Raw genomic sequence first — 18,655 nt, 5'->3', positions numbered from 1 at the left:
ATGCAGAGCTTTCAGGATGAAGAGAAGGTTGGTCTGCTCTTTTTGTAATAAACATGTTAAAGCCTACTTGCTGGATTTCCTTTGTGCAAGTCCAGAAGCCTTTAAGATAGCGCCACCTTGTGGGTTTAACAGAGATCACATATGGGTAATTTACCACCTTTGTGGGCATCCCCTTGAGTTGGGAAGTTCTTTGTTTTTGATAGATTTGTGGATGCCTAAAGTGCTTGGGTATTTATTGTTATTGTAGTAACACTCAGAGGCCCCAGTCAGGTCAGGTTCCCATTCTGCTGAGTGCTGCACAAACATGAGTGAGAAACAGTCCCTGACCTGAAGAGTTTATAGCCTAAGGCCTGCACTCCACTAGAAAGTGTTTGCCCATATTCCATACAGCAGTATAGATATAATGGCAACCCTCCCTCCCCCACGCATGCCGGGGGAGACACAGCTTAGACTGACAAATGAGTGTTTGTGCTGGCATAGCTTATTCCAGTTCCCCAGACTAAAGACTTTTTTTGCTGGTGCGTCTACACTAAGCCCTGCTATGTCGGGTAGGGGGTGTGATTTTTTTTTCATACTCCACACCAACATAGCTATGTCGGTAAAACTTTAAAGTGTAGACCAGGCCTAAGGCCCCTGCAATGTGTGTGCAAGGCAGAGAGCTCTGTGCCCAGGCTGAACCCAAATGAGGTAAACAAACGAACAAAAAACCCTGGTCTCAAACTCCTCTGCCTTATCTCCTTGGCCCTCCATGTAGGCTCAAGGGGCTGACTGTGTACAGCAAATTTTAGAATCAGGGTCTGAGGCCCTGATCCTGCAAACATTTACACACATGCTTAACTCTGAGCATAGGAGCAGTCCCATTGAGTCATGTGCATTCAGTTTAGCAAACGTGTGAGACTGGAGCCTGCATAGTCATATTTACTTCACTACAAAAAAATCCGTCAAAACTTTTCCCCAGTTCCATACTGTCATAGAATATCACATTTATGCAGAATTTCATATTAATTAATAGCACATACTTATGCTGTTGCAGTTGCCAGGCGATGGGTCTGTAGGGATTGGCAGCTGGAAGGCAGTCAGGACTTTTGTCATTAGAGGAGTATTAGGCATTTGGAAAAGAGTGGGAGGTCAGACAGGGTGGGGAAGTCAGTGGTCTTGTTACTAGGGGTAGCTTCTGGGGCCCCTCTTCCAGTGGGATTGCGCATGGTATGAAGTAGGACAGAACTTGGCCTGAAATTTGAATATGAATATACTTTTAAAAGTTGTGTGTCAAAAAAATGTCTTATATGCATACCTAAAATAGATGCTGATTAATCTGTGTCAGGGGAATGGTTTATTATTCACTACTAAATTCAGGAATACAGAACTCTTCACGTAAGGCTATATGTCCCATGATGGTTATGTCACCGCTGACTCCAGTGACCTATTTAAAAAGACATAAGGCAACTCTTCTGGTCCCATCCCTGCCACTCTGCAAACATCGATTGATCTAGGCTCATATATGGTTCTCTGAGACACAGAGGGTAAATCTACACTGCAAGAAACAATGCATGGCATGGCTGCGGTTGGCCTAGGTCAGCTGACCTGGGCTCATGGGGCTCTGGCCTCAGGGATAAAAATGGCAGTTTAAATCTTTGGGCTTGGGCTGGAGGCCAGGCTGAGACCCCACACATGGAAAGGTTGTGTTGGAAAGTGGCTGCTGGGGCAGCTAGAGTTAGGTAGCTGCTGGTGGGTGCTTAGAAGTAGTTAGCTGGGGCAATGTGATGGGGGAGGCTGTTGTAGCTGCAGGAGGATGTAGGAGCCAGTGTTGGGTCTCTCACCTTGTCCTTGTGCTGCCTCTTCTCACTGCTCCTTTCTGGTTGTGCTCAGCAGAGGGAGCAACAAGCCAGGAAGCACTTGGCTCCTGACCAGCAGACACCACAGCAGCTCCATGTGATCAGAAGACAAAATTTCAGGCAAATGCCTACTGCCTTCCTGCAGCTCAGGTAGCTGAGATGGAAGAATGCAAGACCCTTGACAGACTTGCAAACCAGACTTTGTTATTAAACATATGCAGTTTTTACTTTGGCTGCAAAGATCGGGGTTGCAAGATCCTTGCACCTTTTCGTTCAGTGCGTACAAAGAGCTGTGGCCATTAACACCGACTGCTTAATTTCACAAAAAGAAAAGGAGGACTTGTGGCACCTTAGAGACTAACCAATTTATTTGAGCATAAGCTTTCATGAGCTACAGCTCACTTCATCAGATGAAGTGAGCTGTAGCTCATGAAAGCTTATGCTCAAATACATGAAGTGAGCTGTAGCTCACGAAAGCTTATGCTCAAATAAATTGGTTAGTCTCTAAGGTGCCACAAGTACTCCTTTTCTTTTTGCGAATACAGATTAACACGGCTGCTATTCTGAAACCTGCTTAATTTCTGTTTCTTTGAAAAGCTAAATGATTGCAGAAAAGCTTCTTCCTTATGATCATGAGGCTGCCGCTTAAACTTACTTTGATTACCTTTCTTCAGCGTATCTAATATTTATATTTATATAATACAAAATGGGATGCTTCCATCTTCCTTAGTTTATGGCCTTTTTGGTTCTTAGGCTACTTTTAAGTGTTTAATATTATAGGATTTGTGCAATTAATAAAAAATTAGTTCTGCTTCAGGGACTCTGATTGTTAAAGTAATATAGCATTGTGGAGGTGACTACCTGGGCCTGTCAAGTGGCAGTAAAGGGCTTGTTTTACAAGCATCTCTTTCCAATCAGTTTATGGGCTGCATTGTCAGGGGAAATAATTGCTCCCCCAGATGAAGATGCTGAGGTCCTCAGAACACCGTGTGTGCTTGCTTCAGTGGCTCTGGTCTGGCACAAAGAGAACAAATTCTTGGATGACTGAACTTTCCCCTCCTAAAAAGCACATTACTTGTCTTTCTGTGCAGTGTGACTAGTCTGGGGACCTTTTATCCTTACATGTGGGTCTCACAAGACCCGACGACAGTAGCCTGTACTCACCGAGCTGAGCTTGGCCACCACAGAAAGGGCAACGCCAGCACAATGGTACTTTCCCCTTCCTTTCTTGACACTGCAGCGGCTCCTCCTTGGGAGTCCATGGGGTAAGAAGGGATGAGAGCTCTCTGTGAGATTTTTCTTCCTACGGAGGAATGTGGTGTGAGTTACTGCAGAGAAAGTCTGCAGTAAGTAACAATGCTTACCTCCTTTCTGCTGTTCTAAGGACAGATGCAGGTGAAGGGATCCTATTGGAGGAAGACATTGGGGAAAACAAGTGATAATGTGGAGGCCTAATGTCTCCATGCACAAGCCCCTTGGCTCTGAAGATCCACCCCTGATCTGTGAAGGAAGAATTATATAAGAGTTTAAACACAAGAGGTAAAATTCTAATCCTATTGGGGTCAAAAGGAGTTTTGCCATTGACTTCAGTGGGGCCAGGATTTCACCCACAGAGTTTCAACTTCCCTATGCAGGTTCACCCTGCACAGAGGAGCATCAAGATCTTAAAATAATGTGGGCTGATATGTGTAATAGAAAGTTTGATAATCCACTAGCCAACCCTTCATTTTATTCTGGATTTTAGTGCATCCCTTCCCTCGTGCTATTCCCTTTGTAACAGAAAGGATATTTTTCTTTAACAAAAGCAAAGAGTCAAACAATAGCCAATGGAATTTGACAGAGGTGGTCATCATCTTTCATAGTAAGCAATGTGAAAGCGTACGCACTGCACATGGCGTATCTGTTACTACAGAAACATAGTGTATGGCTTGTATTGCAAAAATGAGATCATACAAAGTCACTGTCTCTTATTTGTAGGTTGGTAACCCTGGTGAGCCTGGCCTTCGCGGACCTGAAGGAGGTCGTGGACTGCCTGGCATAGAAGGGCTACGAGGCTCACCTGGACCTCGCGGTTTGCAAGGTGAACAAGGTGCTCCAGGTCTGCCTGGCAGCCAGGGTCCAGCAGTAAGTGCTATTTTTATATTAAACAGATTTTTCTGTCTCTCAAACACCACATACAACAAGGTATGTAGTTATAACAGAGATGTGTTTGCTGCTGGCGGGTTGGAGACCTGCGCATGAAGCCCAGGTGACTTCAGACACCCCACACAATCTGAAATACATTTTTCCTTTGTAGGTGGTAGATCTACTGAAAAGAATCTGGGGGCGATAATGGATCACAAATTGAATATGAGTCAACAGTGTGATGCAGTTATGAGAAAGGCTAATATCATTCTGGGGTGTGTTAGCAGGAGGGTCATATGTAAGACACGGGAGGTAATTGTCCCAATCTACTTGGTACTGCTGAAGCATCAGGTGAAATACTATGTCCAATTCTGGGTATCACATTTAAGAGAGATGTGGACAAACTGAAGAGAATCCAAAAGACAACAACAAAAACTATAAGATTTAGAAAACCTGGCCCGTGAAGAAAGGTTAAAACAAACTGGGCATGTTTAGTTTTGAGAAAAGAGGACGGGGGGGAGGGGTAATCTGATAAGTCTTCAAATATGTTAAAGGCTGTAATAAAGAGGACTGTGATCAATTGTTCTCCATGTCCACTGAAGGTAGGACAAGAAGTAATGGGCTTAATCTGAGCTAGGGAGATTTAGGTTAGATATTAGGAAAACTTTCTAACTCTAAGGAAGTTAATTTCTGGAACAGGCTTCGAAGGGAGATAGTGGAATTCCCATCATTGGAGGTTTTAGAATTGGACAGACACTTGTCAGGGATGGTCTAGGTTTATCTGATCCTGCCCCACTGCAGGGGATGGACTTGTCTTCTCAAGGTCCCTTCCAGCCCCATATTACTATATGATTCATGTGACACTTGGCTACAGTGTAGTAATCCCACATATCTGAACAGCTGGAACCTATGTACTCAGTCTGCAGCCTGACTTTTCCTATTCATGTTCTCACGCTGCATGCCTTCCTGTGGTATGTGTGTGTATCAAGATCACAAAAGTGGTTCATACACTGATACTCCCATTGACTTCAGTGGGACTAGTCACAGGTGTAAGGCTGAAGGACTGGAACTTCTATCATTAGCCAGCCAGAGTCTTAATTGCATCATTCTCATTTTATAAATAACTACTGTATATTAACTGCTATTAAATATTTTTTATCCCAGGGTAGAGAGCCAACAGATCAGCACATTAAACAGGTCTGCATGAGAGTCATGCAAGGTAAATAATTGCAATGTTTAATCTTTCTTATGCATTTAAAGCAGGGGTGTCAAACACCAGTCTGCTGGTTGGATACAACCTCCTTGATGTATTAGTATGATCCATTTGACATATTCAGATTCTGCAGAATCTAAGCTTTGATTTTTTTTTTTTAACCTCCTGGTTGCAAAGATAATCTTCCAGTATGAAGCAAGTTTAATCCAGAGTCCACAGAGAACCTAGAACAATCACTCCTGTTTCATTTATTTTAAGGGGGTGTTCCATCAAAAGCCTGATGATGGCATTTTAAATGTGACCATTAACTATTTGATTGCTGATCATTTTATCAGAAAGAATAAGGGAGGAGTGGGAGTAAAGCACATAGAAAGGCAGGAACTGGGAATTGCTGCAAGGAAGAAAATGCAAAGGGAAAAAAAGAGGTGACACAAAGGAGCGGGATAGAGAAGGGGAAGGAAGAGAAATAAAGACCAGAAATAGTAGTGGTCCTAAAGTTGAGTATATTTTCCCACTAAGAGATATTCACTGTGACAAAAGCTATTGAGCAAAGTGTAAACAACTGTGACAACATATAATTATTACACAAAGGCCATCCTATGCCCTTGATCTTTATGCAAACTCTGTACTGTCTTCAGAGCTCAGCTGTGGACTAAGTGTGCTTCAAAAGCTGTAATGTTTATTAAAAATGGAATTTGTCCCCATATACAGAATGAGTTTGATCTCCCTGGGGTAAAGGAAGTAGAATTTGGATGAGTTCAGCACACTCTTTCTTGGATTGAATGCTTTCCAATGAAGATAACCAATAAAAGAAACATTTCCCTCACTTACACCTTGTGCAATACCATTGATGGATGCAGGGACTGTGAAAATTTAAATGGAGAAAAATAGAAAAAAATCCCACATTAAAATAACCAGTGATATTATCCATCAAAGTTATAAAGAAAATAAAAATCAAATTCTGCCAAACCTGTTTATATGTCAGGAATTTGCATCTCTATTTATTAAATTGGAGAGTGGATTAAATTATGGTTTGAAAAAAACGTCATGGTAGGCCAGATGCTGCAGTCTAACAGATACCCTCAGTGCGGGACCCAAATGTCAAGGTGGGGAGGAAAGGCAGCTTTTAAGCCACCTTTACATTAACCTGATTCTGGGGATGGCTAGACGCTGGTCCCGCTCCCAGTGTAAGAGCAGCCTCAGAGCTGCTCTGACTTGCTCCCAGATGCCCACAGCCCCATGGAACTTTTCCATCAGCCAAGGTTAGCCAGAGCAGAGCAGTGCTTCATACACTCTTCCTTTCCCCAGATAAGCCATCCCCCCACCCCAGTCCATAGAAGAGGGGAAGAGAGGTGGCTTAGAGCTACTATGCTGGCTTTACATGTCCTGCGGATCCCACTTACACAATGGAAATCCCCAGGCAGCTATTTAAGCAGCCAGATCTTAGGAGAGGATCCAGCTCTCTATCCACAATGGATATTGATTAGTAAAAATTTTAAAACAAGAGCTGGAGAACAGCCTCTCATGGGAACCCTCTCCCCCCAGGAGAAATCACTGTCATGATCCCCTCACAGACTTCTTCCACTATGGTCCCATTGGGGGAGGGGTTACTATCTCTGCCCTCCCCTGTGGAGCAAAAAGAAAAGGAGTACTTGCGGCACCTTAGAGACTAACCAATCTATTTGAGCATAAGCTTTCGTGAGCTACAGCTCACTTCATCGGATGCATACTGTGGAAAATACAGAAGATGTTTGTTTTTATACACACAAATCATGAAAAAATGGGTGTTTATCACTACAGGCACAGATCCCTGTAGAGTCTTGTAGCCAACTGCATAGACCATCTGCCATGGCTGCCCCAAAGCCTGTATTATCCTTTTTTGCAGACTCTCCTTACATCTGGGAGGGGACAATGTTTATCCCCTCATACCAGCTCCTGCCTAGGCCCCAGCCTTCCCTATCGAGGTTTCAGGACCCCCAGAGTGTCCTCTGCAGGTGGGAGCAACTGTGCCAAGGGGTTGTCTGGGCCTTCCTACTTTAGCATTTAGGAGCTGCTCTCTGTAATTACCTCGTGTGCCATGTCTTGACTTAGCGTTATATGTAGGCTGATCTATTTCTTCCTTATTTGGGTATTCTTTCTTTTTGAGGCCAGATCCTAACATTAACTATAGTAAATTGAAATCCACCCACTCTTTAAAGAGACACTCTTATTTTCTATTTTATTAATTTTACATATAGACATTTTACAATGTGTATAATTTATTTAGATCATTTTAGATTCTCACAGCCACAAAATGTTTTGAATGTGAGGTTCAAAAGGCACAAGTCACTACTTTGTAGGGTACGTACATAGTAAGCAGCTTGCTACGGACAGCACTGGCTCACGGAAGCCTCCTGTGTCATGGCTTATGGAAATGGCCTGTAGAAACATTGTATGATGTCATGCCTCACCCTTCTCTAATACCTTCCATGGTACAGTATTTGCTGTATGTCAGCTATCCTTTTTCCTTAGTGACAATCAAATACAAAATGCTCTTTACACGCTTGGGAAAGCCACTTATTGCTCAGCTAACTTAGGGTCTGTCTCTTAATTTCTCCCTTCCTGTTTCTTTCTTACAGAACAGCTTGCTCAGCTAGCAGCCAGCCTTAGGAGGCCTGAATCAGGTGTTACAGGTCTTCCAGGTCGACCTGGACCTCCAGGTGCTCCCGGATCTCCTGGCGAAAATGGCTTTCCAGGACAGATTGGACCCCGTGGTTTGCCAGGTCTTAAAGGTCCTCCTGGTGAGATTGGTTTTAAAGGTCCAAAAGGTAAGAGAAGCTGTAATAGGCTTTTTAATTTGTCAAGCATAAATGCCTCCTGCTTTTTGGTAAGGTCACTTACTTATTATATGGAATCAAATCACACTGAAGTGATGCTGACATTACAAGGAACTAAATTAATCAACACAGAGTATGGCCTCATGAGTTGTCTGGGTCATAAAGCTTTGAGCACTTTGAAGTAAACAATAAGGAAAGAAAAAATTAGAGACTTAAATTCAGACACTTTGCAGGCAGAGAAAGGAGGTTACAGCATTAATCCTAAAATCAAAATGCTAAGCCAGGGGCGGCCAACCTGAGCCTGAGAAGGACCCAGAATTTACCAATGTACATTGCCAAAGAGCCACAGTAATATGTCAGCAGCCCCCCATTTGCTCCCCACACTTCAACCTACAGCGCCTCCTGCCACTGGCAGCCCCACCAATCAGTGCCTCCCACCCCCTCCCCACACCTCCTGCAATCAGCTGTTATGGGGTGCTCAGGAGGCTCTGGTGGGGAGGGGGGAAGATCGAGGGCATGGCAGAGCAGGGGGTTGAGCACTCCCTAGCACATTGGAAAGTTAGCATGTATAACTCCAGCCCCGGAGTCAGCGCCTATGTAAGGAGCCATATATTAACTCATGAAGAGCTGCATGCGGCTCTGGAACCACAGGTTGGCCACCCCTGTACTAAGCCTTGAGTTTTAGTGTCTCTGGGTACGTCTAGACTGCAAAAAAGCCTTCTGTGGCAGCAAGTCTCTGAGCCTAGGTCTACGGAGTCTGGCTCATGGGACTCAAGATATGGCACTAAAAATAGCAGTGAATATGTTCTCACTTGGGCTTGAGCTCAGGTTCTGAGACCCACCCTCCTCGCTACATTTCAGAGCCCGACTGGAAACATCTCATTGCTATTTTTAGTGCCGTAGCATGAGCCCCAGGCTGTATACCCAGCCTCTGAGATTTGCTGCTGCTGGTGGTATTTTGCAGCATAGACATACTCTCTGAGGCATAGAAAGATAAAGGGCTGAGAGACTAAGGGTCACATTTTTAAAGGTATTTAGGGGCCTAGTGGGATTTTCAAAAGCATTGAGGCACCTAACACCCAGATGCTTAGGTAGTTTTGAAAATCCCACTAGGCCCCTACATACCTTTAAATCTCTGGCCCTAAATGACTTGCCTAAAATCACGTAAGCCTCAGTTCAGTAAAGCATTTGGTCTTAAATCCAACCCTAGTCATCCAGTCACTTAAGCAATGTACTTTAAATTAATCACATGCTTAACTGCTGTGCTGATTAGGGATGGACTTCTGAATTGGGGCCATCATGAATAAATGGCAGGGTCCTGCCTCCTAGTTAATTCCAAGAACCCTCCTCACACCCATTTACTGTATCTCTTCCCCCCCTCAGGGTGTGTCCACACTAGTGGTAGCTAATACATGGTAAAATCCTAGGGTGGACAAAGCAGCTTGGCATTTCACACGTTATCAAGTTGAGATAAACAGTAGGAAGGAGAACTCGCAGGAAAATACATCTTTTTTTTTTTCCTAGTGAAGACAAAGCCTCACAGTCTTCTCTCTTTTATTTACCTAGTCATATTACATCTGCTTCGTTTTTACCATGCCTCCAGTATGTTCATCCTGCAGCTCACACAGATGGTGCTCTTTGTCTGCTGATACTCCCTCTGAATGTAAAACCAGCCATGTTTCATCAACAAACATCACTTATTCATTAAACTTTACAGTAGTATCAGCCTATCGTTCTAAATCCATCAGATCTCTTAGCTTATGTCAAGGTTCCTCCCCCACTCTGAACTCTAGGGTACAGATGTGGGGACCTGCATGAAAAACCTCCTAAGCTTATCTTTACCAGCTTAGGTCAAAACTTCCCCAAGGTACAAAATATTCCACCCGTTGTCCTTGGATTGGCCGCTACCACCACCAAACTAATACTGGTTACTGGGGAAGAGCTGTTTGGATGCGTCTTTCCCTCAAAAATACTTCCCAAAACCTTGCACCCCACTTCCTGGACAAGGTTTGGTAAAAAGCCTCACCAATTTGCCTAGGTGACTACAGACCCAGACCCTTGGATCTTAAGAACAATGAACAATCCTCCCAACACTTGCACCCCCCCTTTCCTGGGAAATGTTGGATAAAAAGGCTCACCAATTTGCATAGGTGACCACAGACCCAAACCCTTGGATCTGAGAACAATGAAAAAGCATTCAGTTTTCTTACAAGAAGACTTTTAATAAAAATAGAAGTAAATAGAAATAAAGAAATTCCCCCTGTAAAATCAGGATGGTAGATATCTTACAGGGTAATTAGATTCAAAAACATAGAGAACCCCTCTAGGCAAAACCTTAAGTTACAAAAAAGATACACAGACAGAAATGGTTATTCTATTCAGCACAATTCTTTTCTCAGCCATTTAAAGAAATCATAATCTAACACATACCTAGCTAGATTACTTACTAAAAGTTCTAAGACTCCATTCCTGGTCTATCCCCGGCAGAAAACCAGCATATAGACAGACACACAGACCCTTTGTTTTTCTCCCTCCTCCCAGCTTTTGAAAGTATCTTGTCTCCTCATTGGTCATTTTGGTCAGGTGCCAGCGAGGTTACCTTTAGCTTCTTAACCCTTTACAGGTGAGAGGAGCTTTCCCCTGGCCAGGAGGGATTTCAAAGGGGTTTACCCTTCCCTTTATATTTATGACAGCTTACAACCGATGGACAAATCTTCCTTATTGTTTTGCAATAATAATCAAATAAATTCTACATTCAGCACCATTGCACTGTACATTGCAAAACCTATTGATCCTTTGAAAAGGTGAAATCTGTGTTAAGGAATTGGCTTACCCAATGTATTACAAATCTTTATTTAATCTAAATTAATAATTTGTTGTTCCTGACAGGGGGTTTTGCCTTCAGAGGATGGTTGGGGGAAATTTTCTGCAAAACTGGAGTACTCATTTCTATTTCCAGCCAGCAGTGTTTTTTTTTCCCTTCTCATTCTTGAATAAGGGCAGCAACAGTGTCCTTTTAAAAATTCTGTTCCCTTGCAAAACCCTCTGGGCAACAGGATTGGAGTGTTAGTTGTTGTCAAAAGCAAAATCATATAAAACGCTGATGAGAGGTACAGTATACAAGGAAAACACAAACTTTAATTACAGTGGTGCTAGAGAGCTGCAGCTACATTAATGTAGGAATTGCGCAAGGAATTATTTTCAGGAAATTCTATGGCCTGTGTTATGTAGGAGGTCAGACAAGATGATCACAATGGTCCCTTCTGGCCTAGGAATCTATGAATATATAATATAGTCTCACCCACATTTTCTTCATACAAAGCAGAAAAAAAAAAAGAGGCACAAAGGTTCACATGCTGAACACTCTTACCTGTACAAAAATGTAATGATAAAATACAAGAAAGAAAATACAAGAAAGAAAAGTTTAAGCACAAACAATAAATGAAAAACAGCAACTAGAAAAAGCAACTTCCCATAACACCATGCTTCCATGTTACCCTCTAAATACATCAGTGATAGTATATGTCCTATCCCATGCAAGAGTTTTTGTAGCAAAGAGTGTTTTTTAGGCTGTTAAAACAGCCATCACTTGAAATGGTGTACATTTGTCAGTAATTGAAACCTTACAGAAAGGTTTCTTTGCACGTAATGGTCAGGTAATATTTCCCCACTCTTGAATGCAAGAGAACGAGGGTAGGAAAGTGAGATAAGTGCAGGGAAAGCTGCTGCAGAGGCTTCAGTGAAACCTAAACAACTGGAATTGCAGGAGCATTTTGATGTTGTTTGTTTAGGGGAGCTATCTGAGACATTTCTACTTTGGCACCTAGATACGAAGGTGATCAGTGCCTTAGAAACACAGATAAATACTAGGTGCTTCTGATCTTGCTAGTTTGGCTTTGGAAGATGGAAAGAGTTTTTAACTGCTATCAAGGAAAAAACAATTCTGCAGAAGAATTACATGCTGCTGTTGATCTGAACTAAATACACAGTATGGCTCTGAACGTGATAATCCCTGCCTTCTAGCACTATTTTATTAATAAATGCCAAAAGAGTACATGGTGTTCTGCAGCAGGCAGACTGTGCCAAACAAATAACAGGTCCCTGCTCTGAGAATCAGTGTTACCATCTGAATGCACAGTGGTGACCGAAAGGTTATAGAAACAAACAAAGATGCGGTTCTGAATGCAGGGGGAAAAGTGAGGACGGGGAAGGTATAGTTGGGAGTTATTTGCAGAGAGGTGAACCCATGGGATTGGAAGAGGTCACCCAGAGAAAAGAAATGAGGTTCAAGCAGGGTCACCAAGTATTATGGAGCCATAGAAGAGCACGCTAAAAGAATAGTCAGAAAGGCAAGAGCACAATGCAATGGAAATCTGCAAGGAGAGTGTGTGAGGAGTGATCAGCTATGTCAAGGGTTAAGAAGATTGGGTCTGAAGGAGGAGGTCTTTAGTGAGAGCAACTTTGGTGGAATGAAGGAAGCCACAAAGGGAAATTCAGTAGAAAGCCACATTTAAGCGGGTCAGAAAGAAAACTGGAAGAAAATTATCAGAGGGTGCAGCTGAAAATGATACACTCAGGAGTTTAGTGCAAAGAGCAGAGGCGTGTGTCTATAACTGGAAGTAAACACTATTCCAAAATTTGCAGTCGTTAGGAGTACTAAAATATATATAGGTTACATGACATCGAGGCTCCCTGCTGCTGTAATTACCAGGACAGGGTTAATCTCCAAGTGGCCTGGGCAGCTGCAATCTTCTCTGAAATTTAGAGATAGCAACTTCCTCCTGTAGCACACATTCACCATCCTCAGTGCATCCTCAAACGTGTGCTATCTCAACAGCATCAGCTCAAGTGACTTCCCAAGAAGTTTCTGCTTTGTCCTTTCTAACTAAGTGATAATTGGCTATTCAGTCAAACTCACCATATGGGCTGTAGGGAGTTAGGACCATGAAAAGAAAAGAAACCACTGTAGTTTTTATTCTAAACTTTCTCAAACATTATTAGATTTATACTTCAAGGGCTAAACTACGAACTTTCTACCAGCTGCAGAATGCCAAGGGACTGCATAGGTCTCTTCAAAAGAGGATGAAAGAATCTACAAAGACTCTATATGGGGTGGACAGTATTTAATCCAGATGGCCAAAGTAGCAAAGATTTTAAAAGCTCCCAATCAAAGGTGAAAGTAATCATAAATTCTTACCGGTACGGGGGCTGGCTCTGGCTCCCAGAAAGGGTGGAACTGGAGGGGTCAGCATCCCCTAGCCAGCCCATCTGCACTGCCTGGCCCCTGCCACCCAGGGCTCCAGTGGCAATTTAAAAGGACCCGGGCTCTGGCTGTTGCTGCAGGAGTGGCAGCGGTGGCTGGGAGCCCTGGGCCCTTTTAAATTGCCACCCCAGGGCAGCTGCCCTTTTGCCCTTCCACCCCCCACTTGACGGCTGTGCTTTAACGTTGTTGCCCCTTCCTGCCCACCATTGGCGGCAGAGACCCTACCAGCAGGGCCACCGATGGAAGGAGGGGGAAGGGGCAGCAACATTAAAGCGCTGCCATGGCAGCAATTTAATGTGGGCTACTTATGGGCTGGTACTGGCTTCTTACTGGTGCGCCATAGCAGCCCACCCCTGCTCCCACTGTTTTTTAAGGGAATTCTCCCTCTTCTTTGTTCAAAGCAGTGTATGAAACAGATTTTGAAGGAAGGCTGTGACTCTACTAAAGGAAAATCTAATTGACCTTCTTTCTTTTCTACAGTATCTAATCCTAATGTCTACTGCACCATGACTGTACTTTCGATGTCAAGAGAAGAAACTCCTCCTTTTCTAAATCCCTTATTCTTTCAGGTGCCTAACACCCAGTCTGGATGTCAGAGAACATTCTAATAAGAATGGGCTTCTTTTTCTCCTGCCCTAGGATGTGGAGCCATGAGATCCAAAGCAGCCATGCACAAACCAACTCAGGACTCAGCACCTGAGAACAATTGTACTTTGTAGCCCAGCTCATGTAACCTAATAAGGCCCCTACACCAGCTACTTCAGCCTTTCCCCCAGAATTGCTTGCCTGTTTTGTCCTTCATGTTTTGGTTTTGACTAGAGTCTCTCAAGTTATATTGGGTGGCACTATATGAAACATAGTATAACCCAATTGTCAGCGTAGGGAAAATGTTTTTTTTAATGTGTCTGCCCTTGAGTGTAACCGTTATGGATAGTAATATGCTCAATCCACTTTGAATTTTTACAGGAATATAATTCACTGTTGTTTGCAGTGTTGCTGTAGTCAAGCTGGTCTCAGGATATTAGATGAGTTGGGTGAGGTAATATATTTTATTGGACCAGCAACTCTGGATGAGAGGGACAAGCTTTCGAGCTACACAGACCTGAAGAAGAGCTCTGTGTAGCTTGGAAGCTTTTCTCTTTTACCAGCAGAAGTTGCAAAGAATGTAAGTCAGGCCACCACTCAGACATGCTTGCGCTGCACCTCACCAAGTGAGTCCTCTGCAAAACTCCCCTTCTCAAAGAGTCAGTTGTCCTGATAGTTAAACGCCTTGAGGTAGAAAAAACTGCTTTGCACAGACTGTGAATGACATTTCACTAATTTACCTCAGGTGAAGCTGGTGAAAAGGGGGAGAGAGGATTTCCAGGCAGAGGACCCAAAGGCTTACCTGGAACAACAGGTCTTCCAGGTAAATATTCAAGGGTGTATGGAGGTGATAAGAGGAATATATAAGGGGGGAAGGTGGGGAGGAACTGACATTATTATTTTGAAAAAATTCAAGTGTAGGCATTTGTTAAGGAATCAGCTGTATGTCTGTATTTTTATATTGTATAGAAACAGTTACACTGTTATGAACAAGAATTATCATCATAGTAAGAGAAATGGGCCTGGGCCTTATCCTGTTACCATTGAAGTCAATGACAAAACTCCCATTGGTTTCAAAGGCATCAGGATTGGGACCAGTGTGTGTAAATCAAAAAATGTCAGATATGCAATTCCCATAATGACAATCACAAAAAATGAAAGAATCCTACCCATCAGCAACAGTGGAGTCCTCAAAGCCTCCGTTTACAATTCTGGGCCTTCAAATTACAATTCTTCTTTACTTTTGTGGTCATTAATTGCCATGTTGTGTCACAGAATTCCAGAACCCAGATTTATGCTCATAAATGTAACACAACTGCCCTCTAGTGGTTAAATGAAGATTCATTTTCAATATAAGGAGTTCTGACTCCCACACATTTCTGAGTGCAGTAACTCCTCACTTAAAGTCGTCCCAGTTAACGTTGTTTCGTTGTTATGTTGCTGATCAATTAGGGAACATGCTCATTTAAAGTTGTGCAACGCTCCCTTATAACATTGTTTGGCAGCTGTCTGCTTTGTCCACTGCTTGCAGGAAGAGCAGCCCATTGCAGCTAGCTGGTGGGGGCTTGGAACCAGGGTGGGCTGGCAGCCTCCCTATCACTCCCCTAAGTTCCCTGTGTGGCAGCCGCCCAGCAGTCTATTAATTGCCTGCACTTCGGCTGTCCCTGCCATGTGCTGCTCCTGCCCTCTGCCTTGGAGCTGCCCCCCAAGCCTCCTGCTTGCTGGGGGGGAGGGGGCGGGAGAGAAGATGGGGGCTAATGTCAGGGTGTCCCCCTCCCCCTTGGTCCTGCACCCCACTTACCCCATCTCCACAGAGCAAGTGGGGGACACAACAGGGCTCAGGACAGAGGGAGCTTGCTGGCAGAAGCTGCTGTCTCAAATGGTGATCTACTTAAAAAGGCAGTGTACTCAGAGTGGGGTCAGCAATGCACATCTCTCTCGCACACACACGGTGTGAGTCTCTGTCTCTCTCTGCCACGCTGTCTCCCCTCCCTCCCTTTGTGCTGCCTTGTAGAGTGTGAGGCTACATTAACAACAATGTGTTAACCCTTGAGGGCTCAGCTGCTCTAGTTCATCATTTAGCAGCAAGGCATTCCCTGGGAAATATCCCACCCTCATCCACCCTCTGACTTCACCACCTCAATCAGGCTTCACAATCATCATTGCTGTGTACAGTATTAAATTGTTTGTTTAAAACTTATACTCTGTGTGTGTGTGTGTGTGTGTGTGTGTGTGTGTATATATGTAGTCTTTTGTCTGGTGAAAAAAAATTCCCCGGAACCTAAACCCCCCTATTTACATTAATTCTTATGGGGAAATTGGATTCGCTTAACATTATTTCACTTAAAGTCACATTTTTCAGGACCATAACTACAACGTTAAGCGAGGAGTTACTGTATATATATGGATAGAAGCTAATGAATGTCCTTCTCTGTGTAACAAGGATAATAATTTCACTTATTAGCAAACACAGATGTTTTGGATGTCTGAAAACCTCAGTTTATATAATATAAATGTACCACTGGAAGAAACTTACAGAAATTGCTTATTATTTCATCAATCCATTGACAATTTAAGGAGAAATACATAAAAATGCATCTTGCTACTCAACACATCTGCACCCTGTGTACTGGGAGTCACATCTGACTAAAGGACACAATATTTTTGTAGTGCTTTTTATTCCTGTTAGCTGTATTGAGTTAATAGCCTGGATTCTCTCCTTCTTGTGCATAATCAACAGAATTGTTCACTAGGTTCTAATCATTAACACTGCAACGCTGTTGATGGCAGTGGAGCTGGACAGAGGTAACTGTGGGGAGAATTTGTCCTATAGAAACTTTATTGCTTGTAATACGTGAGAACCCAGCCAAGCTCAGGTTGAGTTTGGAGGGATGGCTGATAGAGAAACATCTCTTAATGTGTAAAGGGAACACATTTTATATAGAACTCACAGACAGTAAACATGGAAAGCCATTTTCACAGTCACTTAAGAACAAAACCAAACTTTAAATAAAACAATGATCCACATTTTATACCTGCCATGTAGTGCGTCTGTTTACATATATGTCCATTCTTCCAGGTGAACCCGGCAAACCCAGTTATGGAAGGGAAGGCCATGATGGTGAACGAGGCCCACCAGGAGTGGCTGGTCAGCCTGGGGTACCTGGTCCTCCAGGTCCTGCTGGTCCTCCGGGATATTGTGAGCCATCATCTTGCACAGTGCAAGCTGGACAGAGAGCTGGTAAGAACGTGAAAGGGCCATGAAAGTGCAATGCAAGTGCTGTGAAACATTAGTATCAGTTTATTCTCTGCACGTACAGCTGACAATAAAAAAAATGGAGGAAAAACCTACCAAACGAGACGGAGAAACCTAGCATCCAAGGCTTCAATAGGACATACTTTAAACACATTGTTTGTATGTTCTTACAAAAAGGCAACCAAATTTAGAATGATGGTGCTTACAAAACTACACAGGCAAGACCCTTTGGCTCTCTCTTCCCCTTGGAGATAACAAGGCAGTTGTCTTAAACCAATTTATTTTTAAAATAAATAAAGCCCTTTCCCAGTCACTTCTTTCCCCTCTCCCTTTTCCTCCCATGTGATGTACAGTGATGTACCGTGTCTTAGGGCATCAACTAAATAAAAAAGACAGAATGGTTTGTTTATCTCAGTTGTAGCTGTTACTTTTTTTGATACACTTGTAAAATAAATTCCATGGAGCTGAACTGAACTAATCAGATCATCTCAGCTACATTCATTTCACCATGTGTATGTGTTGTACAATGTATACTAAGTCTCTATCTCCAATCACTGTGATTTAAATTGTACAAACATGGCTGCCAGACCCTTCCTGTAAAAACATGCCACACTGACTACTTTGTATGCTGTAAATCTCTGTAAATGTGTGATCACTGGGTTATCATGAATACGTCATGTACAACAACCTTTATACATAATGCCGGTTTTCATTTTTGCCTCCAATTTGTGTTGAGTCCCCACTTTTATATGAAGCCTGCTCCTTCTCAGGTCCTTCTACGTGAAATCAAACTAAGAAGGCAAGAAGCCACTGTGAAGGGAATTTTAATAGCCAGAAATAAATGAGTTTGAGATTATTTATTTTAAAAGTCTAAAGTGACATCTCTGGTTGTACAAAAGGAAGAAATAAATCATATTTCTTAACCCCTTGCATGTTTTTGTATGAATGGTCATATACACGACAATTAAAAGAAATAGTTCAGGTAGAGTCTATCCCATAGAGACATCCCTGTTTCCCTTTTCTATTACAACGCCATTGTTAGAGAAAAATGTGCAATGTGGATATTTTTGTTTCTCTCTAGTGTGTAAATTAAAGTGTGTGTGTTTTGGAATATAGAACTTCTCTAACATTTCCTCTCTTGAGACAGAAATAAAACTGTCCTGATTTAATGCTTTTTTCCCCTGTTGCCATTAGTTTCCAAATAATTTTAAAATCTACACCTGGGTACAAGTGCCACAGATATTAATGTCTTCCAGTTCTTCACTTTTTTTGCTTATGCTTAAAATTCTTCACATTTTTGTGACAGGAAATAAAAATGATTGGGGGGGGGGGGCGGGGGAATCAGTCAACTAAGTTGTAAGGGTTTTGCCCAGAAAATGCAAACAAGATCAGTGTGTGTGGCGGGGAGGAGAGGAGGGGAATCCTGAAATAAAATGTACTTGAAACACTTTCACTTGATGGGACTGTACATTAAAGCTCAACATATTTCTGAGTAATTCCTCTGAGGGCAGTAATGAAATTAATACCTACCAGAACAATGGCAACCAGAGCACCTTCCCACCT

At 42.9% G+C, this 18,655-nt stretch overlaps 1 protein-coding gene across 2 annotated transcripts in view; it reads left to right on the top strand.

Moving 5' to 3' along the window:
* Window positions 1-18,015, top strand: part of COL9A1 (collagen type IX alpha 1 chain) — a 101,429-nt gene extending 83,414 nt beyond the window's left edge. For both annotated transcript variants that reach the window (XM_048846008.2, XM_048846007.2), the window contains 5 exons: window positions 3,813-3,959; window positions 5,124-5,178; window positions 7,791-7,979; window positions 14,582-14,659; window positions 16,916-18,015. In XM_048846008.2, the coding sequence (XP_048701965.1) occupies window positions 3,813-3,959; window positions 5,124-5,178; window positions 7,791-7,979; window positions 14,582-14,659; window positions 16,916-17,100 (654 nt within the window). In that variant the 3' untranslated portion in view covers window positions 17,101-18,015. The remainder of the gene's footprint in view (window positions 1-3,812; window positions 3,960-5,123; window positions 5,179-7,790; window positions 7,980-14,581; window positions 14,660-16,915) is intronic.
* Window positions 18,016-18,655: the final 640 nt, after the last annotated feature.

The sequence above is a fragment of the Caretta caretta genome, chromosome 3, assembly GCF_965140235.1.
Source record: "Caretta caretta isolate rCarCar2 chromosome 3, rCarCar1.hap1, whole genome shotgun sequence".
Taxonomy (NCBI): domain Eukaryota; kingdom Metazoa; phylum Chordata; order Testudines; family Cheloniidae; genus Caretta; species Caretta caretta.
The sequence above is the reverse complement of the archived record's forward strand: the minus strand, read 5'-3'. Positions and strand labels throughout refer to the sequence as shown.